At 56.7% G+C, this 10,861-nt stretch overlaps 2 protein-coding genes across 5 annotated transcripts; one reads left to right on the forward strand and one right to left on the reverse strand.

Moving 5' to 3' along the window:
• RPL29 (ribosomal protein L29) lies at nt 1–2,508 on the forward strand. The gene is made up of 4 exons (XM_001494459.5): nt 1–174; nt 586–630; nt 950–1,014; nt 2,023–2,508. Exons 2-4 carry the CDS (start codon nt 594–596, stop codon nt 2,404–2,406), a joined length of 486 nt encoding a protein of 161 aa, XP_001494509.1. The 5' UTR covers nt 1–174; nt 586–593; the 3' UTR covers nt 2,407–2,508.
• A 2,367-nt stretch (nt 2,509–4,875) lies between these two features.
• On the reverse strand, nt 4,876–10,101 carry ACY1 (aminoacylase 1). Of its 4 annotated transcripts, XM_014731633.3 has the most exons (16): nt 9,779–10,089; nt 9,481–9,599; nt 9,269–9,380; nt 8,472–8,536; nt 8,278–8,382; nt 7,785–7,879; nt 7,429–7,505; nt 7,250–7,339; nt 7,093–7,149; nt 6,678–6,751; nt 6,543–6,592; nt 6,283–6,427; nt 6,112–6,180; nt 5,409–5,488; nt 5,224–5,284; nt 4,876–5,140 (listed from the first exon to the last, which is right to left on the reverse strand). In XM_014731633.3, exons 3-16 carry the CDS (start codon nt 9,360–9,362, stop codon nt 4,976–4,978), a joined length of 1,227 nt encoding a protein of 408 aa, XP_014587119.1. In that variant the 5' UTR covers nt 9,363–9,380; nt 9,481–9,599; nt 9,779–10,089; the 3' UTR covers nt 4,876–4,975. The 4 variants fall into 4 exon arrangements, with proteins under 4 accessions (XP_014587119.1, XP_001492888.2, XP_070093602.1 ...); XM_001492838.6 differs by lacking the exon at nt 9,481–9,599 and having other exon boundaries at nt 9,779–10,093; XM_070237501.1 differs by lacking the exon at nt 8,472–8,536 and having other exon boundaries at nt 9,779–9,896.
• Nucleotides 10,102–10,861: the final 760 nt, after the last annotated feature.

A 10,861-nucleotide genomic window follows, 5' to 3' on the forward strand; every position in this document is an offset into this window, starting at 1 on the left:
GTAGCACCGCCTCCCGGTGCCGCTTGTGCCCTCCCGGGCTTCGGAACCTTTCTTCCCGGTGCTAGGGGACTCTTTCAGTAGTACCTTCCGGCCTCGACGACCCTATTTCCCGTGGTGCGCCGCGGCTTTCCTCTTTCTTTTCCGGTCCCAGGCGCTTCGGAGCCGCGGGCTTGGGTGAGTGGCGGCAGCGCGGTATCCCAAGCCATCCGCCACTCCCGGACTGCGGTGGGGGGCATCCTTGGGGAGGACTGGGAGACTGGCTGCGTGGCTGTGGGGAGCGGAGGCCGCGGGGCAGGGGTGGTGCCCCTGGGTTCTTAAGGAGTGCATGGCAAGGGGAGAAGGCGCATTTGGGAGAGAGCGCAGCCTTGCGTCCCGGGCCGGCGGGGGGCGGGGGTTGGTATCGGGGCCCCATCCTGAGTGAGAGGCGGGGACTGGCGTCGGTTCGTGCACAGTGAGTCGAGGCGGGTGGAAGCCGAAGATGCAAGGCGTCTGTGCTGCCGCTTCATTCTGGCTTCCCACTTCAAGTCCTTCCAGATCAGGGCAGCAGAAGTAGGCCTGGCCCTAATCTCCCCCTTTGTCCTCCAGGTGCAGACATGGCCAAGTCCAAGAACCACACCACGCACAACCAGTGTAAGTGCCCCTGGCCCAGCCTCCATCTCACGCCCAGACCCTACCAAGGATTAGGGATGCTGGGACAGGGCAAAGAGCACGGGTCTGCTATGAGCCTGGCTCTGATTTTGTTTTCAGCCAGTGCTACTTTTGGGGTTATAGACTTAGAAGCCAGAGGTCCACTTGGGATACCCACAGTGCTTTGCATTCTGTGATAGTTTCCTGGATCCCAGGAAGACCTACTAGGGGAAAGGTTCTCCCAGGCTTGCCAGCTGAGATGTTGGGTGGTCTTATTAGAGGAAATGTTTTTTTTCATCTTAATTCCTTTTATTCCCCACAGCCCGAAAATGGCACAGAAACGGCATCAAGAAACCTCGATCACAAAGATATGAATCTCTTAAGGGGGTGAGTGTGTGCACTGAATTACATAGAAGTGTGTCTGTCTGGCTCCAGTTGCATACTCGGGCCTTTCCTGTGGCTTTTCCTGGCTTTAGCATCTGCCTGAGCACTGTTATTAACTGTCCCTTATCTTGCCTGGACTTCACCCTCTGCCAGACCTATCGTGAAGCTTTACTTGGCCTTTCCCAGCCCAGGGTGTAACCCCTTGGTCAGGTGTAACCTGCCTGCTGAGGGCAGTTTTTCTGACCATCTCCCTTGTTCACCCAGAGCACTTCAGGGGAGGGAATGGCCTGGTGTGTGTGTTCCGGTACCTTGTGAACCTTCCACTCCTTGTTGACCAGCCATATGACCTTGATCTGATACAGTGCTGGGCTTGCGGGGCAGCTTCCCTTTCTGTGCCAGAGTTCTAAGGATGAGCTGAGAAGGCTGAGGCTGTGGGGTCTGAGCAGGAGAACTAAGCCCTCTCCCTAGTCTTCTCCTCTGCTGTACCCTTGGTCTCTGATCTGTGGAGTAAATCATTAAATCCCTAAGCCTCTGTTTCCCCATGCCAGTCTCTTCTTCTTTCTCATTTGCTGTGAATCTGTTGTACCAGGTTTGGTGTTTAAGCGACACCTTTCTTTGAGGGGAAAGTGGGGTGGCTCTGAGGGGGTTTCCAAAGAAAGTCAGCTGAAGCCCAGCCGCTTTGGCAGAGAGGGCAGCCTTCATTTGTTCTTTTCTTCTGAACTCCCATTTGAGCTCTCCTGGGCTCTGGGTGTGTAGCCATGAAAATGCAGTTTGTGGCATTAGCAGGGTGGAGTGTTGGCTTTTGGGGTGGTGGTACGTTTCTTTGCGGATGGTTTCTAAGGGTTGGATATATCAGCGTTTAAGGTGGACTTGATGCTGTCTAAGCCCTCAGTAGGCCTCGACTGGAACCCAATAGTTTTCTGGGTACTGCTATGGCCAGGGGCACCAGGGGTGACTTGGAGGACCCCAGATGCTGCACTGATAGCTGCCCGTACCTTTCCTGTGTTCCAGGTGGACCCCAAGTTCCTGAGGAACATGCGCTTTGCCAAGAAGCACAACAAGAAGGGCCTGAAGAAGATGCAGGCCAACAATGCCAAGGCCATGAGTGCACGTGCTGAGGCTATCAAGGCCCTAGTAAAGCCCAAGGAAGTCAAGCCCAAGATCCCAAAGGGGGGCAGCCGCAAGCTCAATCGACTTACCTACATTGCTCACCCCAAGCTCGGGAAACGTGCTCGTGCCCACATTGCTAAGGGTCTCAGGCTCTGCCGGCCAAAGGCCAAGGCCAAGGCCAAGTCTCAAACCAAGGCCCAGGCTGCGGCTGCAACTGCGGCTCAGGCTCAGGTTCCAGCTCCAGCTCCCAAAGGTGCCCAGGCCCCCACGAAGGCTCCAGAGTAGAGACCTCTGTCTGCCAGTGTGAGGACGGAAGGACTGGTGTGACCCCTGGGCTGGTGTCCTCCTGTGCTATTTGTACAAATAAACCTGAGGCAGGATCTGTCAGCCTGTGTCTGTGATCCCAGGGCTAGGACCAGGGTTTGGGTAGAGTTGGTACCTCCATTTTGTGTGGGAGAAGAGTTTCGCTTTCTCTGGATGGTAGGGCGTGGGTGGAAGTCAGGGGAAATAGGGCCTTGGCGTGCAAGAAGGGGACCTGGTAAATGAGAAATGTTTGGGGGCCTTAGAGAATCTGGGGCACATAGCTTGCTGAACTGGGTAGGCTGCTGAGGAAAGAAAAATCCCAAACATCCTTGTTAGGTCTTAAAGCTTTCCCAGAGGACAGGGAGGACCCTGCTGAGGAATTCTGTACTCTGGCCTGAGCTGTACTAGGCTTAGGCTGTTCCTCGTGTACTTGGCCAGCATGCAATGCTCCAGGTTGTACTGGTCCCCCAAGTGCTAGGGGCCTGGGAGGCAGGGCATTGGTGGCTGCCTTGCTAGCACGAGTGACTGGACTCTGCTGTGCCCCCTGCATCACCTGCAGTCTTAGTCCTCAGAGCAGCCAGTGAAGCAAGTAGTGCAGTGGTAATAGGCGTTTGTGGAGGCCTTCTCTAGAAGGCGCCAGGTAGAGCACTGTTCCTGATCACACTTAATCCTCAAAACCAGTCTTTTAGTACAGTGGTCATTTAATTTGTGGTCCAACCTTGCATACTTGGGAGGCTCAGAAAGGGTTATATTAATTATACTGGTGTGACAGGTGTAACCCATGGTATATGGTCCCCCCTAAACCTCTGAAGTATTACTAGTGTCTTGTTTCACAGTTGAGGAAACTTGTTCAAGATCACGGAGCAAGGAAGGGATGGAGGTAGCATTGGAACCCAGGGCCCCAGGAAGTTTTAGTTTGCCCAACTAGGTCTGGGCTGTTGACTCTTGACTGTCAATCCTAGCATACTCTGTGATTGGCCGATTGTCCCTCACCTGGGGGTGTCAGATAGGTGGGGTCTTGGACCGTGAGCAGGTTGTGTGTTCTGAAGGTGGCTTGGCCCAGCCAGAGGTCACCAAATCAGATAGCTTCCAAAATGAGGCCTGTGCTCTAGTCCCTAGGATAGGGGCGTGAAGACTCCTTTCCCCAGTTATCTTTTTTTTTTTTTTTTAAAGCTTTTATTTTTCCTCCTCCCCAAAGCCCCAGGGTACATAACCGTGTATTTTTAGTTGTGGGTCCTTCTAGTTGTGGCATGTGGGACGCTGTCTCAGCATGGCTTGATGAGTGGTGCTAGGTCCACACCCAGGGTCTGAGCCGGCGAAACCCTGGACCTCCAAGGCAGAGCATGTGAACTTAACCACTGGGCCACCCAGTTGGCCCTGCCAGCCATCCTTCCTTAAGACGACAGCCAGCTTGCTGCCCTCTGCCTCCTGCTTCCACACAGCCTGCCCTGTGTGTAGGAAGCACAAATCCCCAGTTCTTGAGTCACATCTTGACTCCACTACCTCCAAGCTGTGTGGTCTTGGGCAAGCTCTTCTAGCAGAGCTAAAGTGGGGCTCAGTGAAACTTGCATCAAAGGGCTGCTGTGGAGGTTCAAAGTAGATGAAGCTGGCCAAAGTCCTGGCTGCGTATCAACTCCAGGAGCAGCGTTACTACTACCGGGAGTAAGCTTGCGGGCCACAGAACCAGGCTCTCGACTTTCCTTCTGGCCACAATTAGGAACTTCAGAAGCCAGCCCTCCCCATCTCCCCAGCCCCACGCTCTTGGAAGTGAGAAGAGGACTAGATCAGATCAACTAGAGCAGCAGGCTCAGGTCTTGGGGCCATGGCTGACTTGGCACTGCCTGGGGCCCTAGCAAGGCCGACGGGAGCCCAGCTTGAGGGCCACTGCACATACAGACCCATGATCCCTGCCAGGGTGCTGGGGACCCTCAGATGAACTGACCTGGTCTCCCAGTGCTCCTGCTGCTCTGCAACCCATGCTCCCAACACCCCCTTCCTGTCACCCTAAGGGGTTGACAGATGGTAGCAGTGATGCCTTGCCAGCTGCCTCTGCCTGCCTCACATCTGGCAAGGGCCCAGTTAGCCCCTAGTTTTGGTCACATCTCAGAATCCTGAGTGTGGTCCCAGAAAGCCAGGAGTGGTTCCCTGAGATCTTTGTCTTGGCATCCCCTTCATTAGGAGTGGTCTCCCCAACCTTACAAGTCATATCAGTATTGTGGCCATTGAGAATAGGCACTATGTCCCCTTGTTCCTGGCCACAGACATGGCTGAGTAGTACTGGATGGGTGTGCTGTGTCAAGGGGCACAGAGCAGCATGAGGTCGGGGGAAGTGCCCAGAGCCAAGCTCCCTTTCCTGATCTGTGAAATGGGGATGGTAACAGCACGTCCCTAGAGAAATGAGAGAATCCCTGCTCCGTGAAAATCCCTGCTGTTAGACTTCAGAAGTCGCCCTTGTCCACACACATATTTTATTGTTGGGCATTGGGGAAGAGGGGTCCTTGGCACTGGTCAGGGTGGAAGCTCCAGGGGTAGAGGTTGGGGAACGTGGGGCTCAGCTGTCACTGGGCAGGGCGGGCACGCTGGCCAGGGCAGGCAGCAGCTGTGTGTATATGTCCACCCCATGGAGGAACATGTCCTCATGCAGCCGTTCATCATGGTCGTGCAGCAGCCTGGGTGTGCGGTTCATGGGTGAGAAGCCTAGAGCTGGGACCCCCACCTGCAGAGGGCAAGGAAGAGCCGTTAGGGGGAAGGCCAGTGTCCAGGCCCACCCCACTGCCCACTCTACTGCAAGCGGCTCACCTTGCGGAGATAGCGGCTGTCAGTGGCAGCAGGGAAGATCTCTGGCTCCAGAGTGAGGTTCCTGCAGAGGGAAGAGCCTGGTGAAACAGGAGGTGGAGAGGGGAGAAGGCAAGGGAAGGTTTGAAGGGAGAAAGGGAGGTGGAGGAAGGAGAGGGAAGGAGAGGAGGGCAGGCCAGTGCACTTACATGTCCTTGCAGACCCGGCTAAATGCCGCCCACCAGGGATCTGAGTCATCAATAGATGTCACTCGGGGCTCCATGAACTTCTAGAGGGAGGAGAGGGATGGCAGGATCAAGACAGGGCCCGGGCATCTGGCCCTATTCTTCATAGGGTGGGCTGTGCCTGATATAGGGTTCCCCCTGGCCCCAACATCCAGCTGGCCAGTGCAGCCACAGGCCCTCTTTCAGTCCCTCAAAGACTGCAGGTCTGGGACCTTCTCCTGCCCTCCATCTACTTACTTCCTGCCCATCCTTCAGATCCTAGCCTAAGTGTCCCTTCCTCAAGATGGCTCTCCCAGACCTCTCAGACTGGTCAAATACTCCAATTACAAGTTCTCAGCGTACAAGGTCCTACCCTTCCTGGACCACGTGTTCATACTTACATAAAAGTAATATTATGGCATAATAATTGACTCATGTCTATTCCCCCCTTCATGCTGTAAGGACTACAAGGGCAAGAAGTGTGTCTAATTTAACTCCTTACAGTATTCCCCAGCACCCACAGTGGGCTCCACAGCTAATGCTTGTTGAATAAAATGTGTCTCATAGCTACAGAAATGCCCAGACCTATGCAGGCACACTAAGCACACACTCCTCTGGTGACACACACTTGGCAAGCCCAATCTCCCCAGCTCCCACAATTCCCCCATCGTAGGTCCCCTGTCAATACCTGAACAAACTCGAAGGTGACCCCCTCGCCAGCTGCCTGGCACCAGCTCTGCAGCTGCTCCTCAAAAGCCTACGAGAACAGAGATGAACCGACCTCTCAGGCTCTCCCTGAGCCTCTAGGACAGGACTGAGGACCCGAGCTCCCTCCTCCAAACCCAGGTGGAGGTGGCACCTTCAAGTCCATATCCGGTGCCAGACGGAAGTCAAAGCTGGCGCTCATAGTGGCAGGTACCACGTTAAAGGCCGTGCCACCCTCTAGCTTAGTCAGGTTCACAGTGGTCACAGCCCCCAGCTTCTGGTGGGGGTTTGACTGCAGCCTGTAATGGAGGGGCAGAGGCAGCAAGGGGGAACACCAGAGAAAAAGGTGGCTCAGCCTCCCTCCTCTCTTGCACAGCCTTCTAGACCCCTGCCCCCTTGCCCAGGCTGCCTCACCTCTGCCTCTCCTTCTCCCGGAAAGCAAGGATTGAGCTCACAACCTTGTGCTAGGAGAGTGTGAAGTTAGTTGTGAGAGTGGCCTCAGTATAGAGCCTCAGGAACTTCCAAAATCCCTCCCCTTGTGCCACGCACCAGTTTCTCTGCTGCTGTGTCCTCGATGAAGAGCGAGGCATGGCCTGGCTTCCCGGTGCTTGTGATCCGCACCCCTGGGAGATGCAGCGGGGAGGGGGTATCTTCAGCATGGGATGAACTGGAAGTGCAGTCAGCCCTGGGGTGGGCTTGGGTCTTCCCTTCGTTCCAAGCTCCTCTGGCAGGGCACTGTCCCCCTCAGAACACACCAGTGTAGAAGCAGTGTAGAGCTGATTTCTGCTCAACAGTTAGGGCCCACGCTAAGAAGCTCAGGTAGGAAGTGGCTGAGAGGCAGAGGCCCTGGGTTCAAGGCCTACTCAGGCCCCAACTTGCTGTGTGACCCTTGGCAGGTCCCTGCCTCTTCTGGCCTAGTCTCCTATCTGCAGAGTGACCCCCCTCCCTTGATGCCCATACTCACACCAGATGCTCCGCTCACTATAATAGACAGTGAAGGCATCAGTGGGGTTGGCCAGGCCTGAAAAGGGAAAGGTGGTTCAGAGGGTGGAGCAGCCCAGCCCCCACTAGCAGTCTCCCTACCCCCTGCTGGCTGCTCAGTAGCCTGCCACTCTCCTTACCCTCATCCAGGGCGAAGCCAGCCCTCAGGGCCTGGAACTCAGGCCGCTGCACAAACAGTTTCATGCCTTGAAAACCCCCAATCTCCTCATCTGTGAAAGCAGCAGGGATGTGAGATGAAGGGCCTGCCCAACACACCCTCCCCTGTCTCTGAAGGTGCCCCTCCCTGAGCCACTCCTACCTGGCACAAAGGTCATGTGGATTGTTCTGGGGAAATGGTGGCCCTCAGCCTTCAGCCTCCTCACAGCCTCCAGATACCTAAGGAGAGGGTGTAAGTCAGGTGCTGGGGCAGCCACCAGATGCTTGGGCATGCAGGCTGGAACCCTGGGCCCTGCTCTGCCACAGCCTGGCAGGGGACTCTGGGAAGTCCCTGTCCCTCAGTCTCCCTGTCATGCAATAGTCACAGCAGTAATTCCTGCCCAAGGTAAGGGGTCAAGATGTTCCTTGGCTTTGAGGTTCTCCAATCACCCCGTGTCCTGGGTCAATCCAATGGGCCAGTGGGGACACTGTGCAGGACTGGGAATGGAAGACACTCACTGGATGCTGACACACTTCATGTCCTGGGCACCCCGGGCATAGATATAGCCCTCAGCATCCTTGAAGGCCTCAAAGGGGTCGTGACTCCAATGTTCCTGGGGGCAGAGGAGGGAAGAGGGACCCAAGCCCCAAATTTAGTCATTAATCCAACTGTGGTCAACTCTCTGGTCAACTGTGGCCCTGTTCTAGGAGCCCACTGTAGGGTTGGGTGACAGGTGTGGTGAGGGGGACAGAAGAGGGCTGAAGAAGGCAGCTGATGGCCATCCCTCATCTCTGCCTCCCACCTCCACCCCACTGTGGGCATGGAATGGCTGCTAGACAAAAGCTGCTTGAATGGAGCAATGCCATATGATGCTGAGAGTCATGACTGGGACCAGCACTGTGGGCTCCCTGAGGTCTGAGGTCAATTGGAAGTCTGCCTCATCTTTGTCCCCAAGGCCTGCACCACTCCCTTCCCATGCCCTGCCCCCTCTCCCGCCGCCCCAGCACACACCTTGAAGACAGGCACCACATCCGTGTGGGAGTTGAGCAAGAGAGAAGAGAGTCTGGGGTTGGTGCCTGGCCAGGTCAGCACAGTCACCACACGACCAGGTGCCACCTGAAGAGGGTCAGGAAGGGGGTAGTCAGCACAGGGTGAGGAGGTGCCCCAGGCCCACCTCCCCTCCCTATGCAGGGGCCCAGGCTCACCTCCACTTTCTGACAGCCCAGGCCCAGCTGATGGGCTCTCTCCTCAAGGAAGGCCACAGCAGCCCCTGAGAGCACAGAGGATCTTGGGGCTGCTTCTGCCTACCCACACCTCCCACTGGCCCAGGCAGAGCTGGAGGGTACATCCAGACAGAGGAACAGACCCGCAGATGGGCTGCTGCCTCCTCAACACAATGTGACGTCTCTCAGAGACACCTACATTTCTGTCCCCAAGGAAATTGATATTTTTGGCCAATCAGTGACCCTTTGTGGAAGGCTAGGTGAGAAGTCCAGGATTAGAAGCAGGTGTCATTGTTACCTTCCTTAAAGGTGGGGAAACTGGTGTGGAGACATGGGATTCACTCAACATCTCCCAGCTGGTAAATCACAGAGCACGTGATTTAGACTAGATCCATGTACACAATCCCCAGACAAGCTTGATTCCCTAAGGGCTGTGACCTTTGTCCACCCTCAGCAGGCTTCTGGGAGAGTCTTCTTCCCTGTGGTTGCCCCAGTCTCCCCTCCCCCACCCCAAGCCCTGGGGAGTGAAGTGGTGTTGTTTACAAGGCTGCCAGGAGTAACTTTTGGAGAAGCGCCGCCTCTGAAGAACGGGTTCCTCCACAGCCAGGAGGGGCCGGCTGCCGAGCAATCTGTTGACCTAGGGACTGGCTAGAGGAGTTGGGACGCCATTTGGGAAAGCAGAGTGGGGCTCAGCTGGATGACAGGGATTGGGGAGTGTTTGCAGCAGACTTCCCGCCCCTGGGGCCCCAACACTGGCCCTGGAACCGCCGCGTTCTCACCATAGTCAGGCTCAGGGTGGACGGTGCGGATGCGCAGGTACTGGCGGAAGAGCGTCACGGATGGGTGCTCATCCTCGCGACCCTTGCTGGCCATGGCGCCGCTGGTGGTGAGCTGGGGGCACAGCGAGTGGCTGCCTACCAGTCCCAGCTGCTGGGGTCTGGTGGACTCTATCTGTACAAGGCCCCTCCTCAGGGCAGGCGGTTTCCCGTACCTCCGACAGGAGGAGGACATCCTGTTTCGGAGCTTCCAGTTACAGAGCCCCATTCCGTTTCACGTGCCGTGCTTATTTAATACCCAAAAGGGCCCCAAGAAGTTCTTGCCTCTGAATGCCTACTTTATAGAGGAGAAAGCTGAAGCTCAGAGAGGTTCAAGGACAGCCGGAGAGTAGCTGTGCCAGGTTTAAACCCAGACATCGACTCCCCCCACCCTCCTCAAAAAAATTGTCCCAATTGCCCGGATTTCATGCCAGGGAGTCCCAGATCCCGCTACCCCTCTACAGGGCACCCCACCTCGCTCTCTGCTGGTCGTAGGGCCGCGCTTGCCTCTCAACGCCAGCCCGGAACTGTGGCCGGGACTCAGGGTCTTAAGGAGTCGCAGGCTCAGAACCGCCCAGCTCCGCCCACCACGTGGCCGGACCAGATCGCGGGGCTGCACCGAAGACGGCAGAAAAGGGCCGTCCCAGTCTCTATGGCCGCGTCAGTGCGGGCGACTCTGCCTGCCCCTGGCTTCAGCCTGGGCGGGGTTATCCGAGGCCAGGAATTCGAATCCCGCCCCCCGGCAGCTGCCTCCCGGCTGGCCCTGCTCCCGCAGGCCCCACCCCGCCCAGCAGGACACGCCCCCTCCAGGCCCCGCCCTTGGGCCTGGGCAGAACTCCCGATGCTCCCACCCCCAGAGGGCTCCACCTCCTGCAACCTCCTGATTGGCGGAAAGGAGGGCGGGCACTGACCTCAAAAAGTCGCGGCCGCGGCCTTGGTGCCCCTTTGCTCTCAGGGTACTGCGGTGCGAAGTCCTGCCGGAGCTGGCCCTGCCTGCCCCCCCACCCCCTACCGGGAGTCTCCTACTTCTCCCCTTTTCATGCGTCAGCAAGTCCGGGAGGTCCTGCCTGCCTCAGCTCCCTGTGTGGAGAGGTTATTGGTTACTATCTGTCCTGCGAGACTGTGAGCTCCAGGAGGCCGGTCCATGAACCCGTAGGATTCTGTCCTTGGCGGAGCACAGAGCGGGCGCCCGGACAGCGTGCCAGGAATGAGGGATAAATGGACGGACAGGCGCACGTATGACCAAGTGTGTGATCGTGTGCACGTGCCACTGTGTGGGCAAACCTAACAGTGTGTATCAGTGGGTATGACCGTGTGACAATGACACGGAAACAATGACACAGTGGGTATGACAATAGGAGTGTGAGATGGTGGTTGGTTGTGCCAGCGTCTGTGTGACGGAGGATGTCGCAGCAAGAGGATGTAATTGTGATGCTGTAGGACAGTGTGAGAGGTGGGGAAACAGCACAAAAGCATACAGGTGGCACGCTCTTGGCTGACCCCATGCCAGGCTCCCTGGCTCTTCTGCAGTCACCAGAGAGGGAGGTATTGATAAAG

Source organism: Equus caballus, chromosome 16 (assembly GCF_041296265.1).
Source record: "Equus caballus isolate H_3958 breed thoroughbred chromosome 16, TB-T2T, whole genome shotgun sequence".
Lineage (NCBI taxonomy): Eukaryota > Metazoa > Chordata > Mammalia > Perissodactyla > Equidae > Equus > Equus caballus.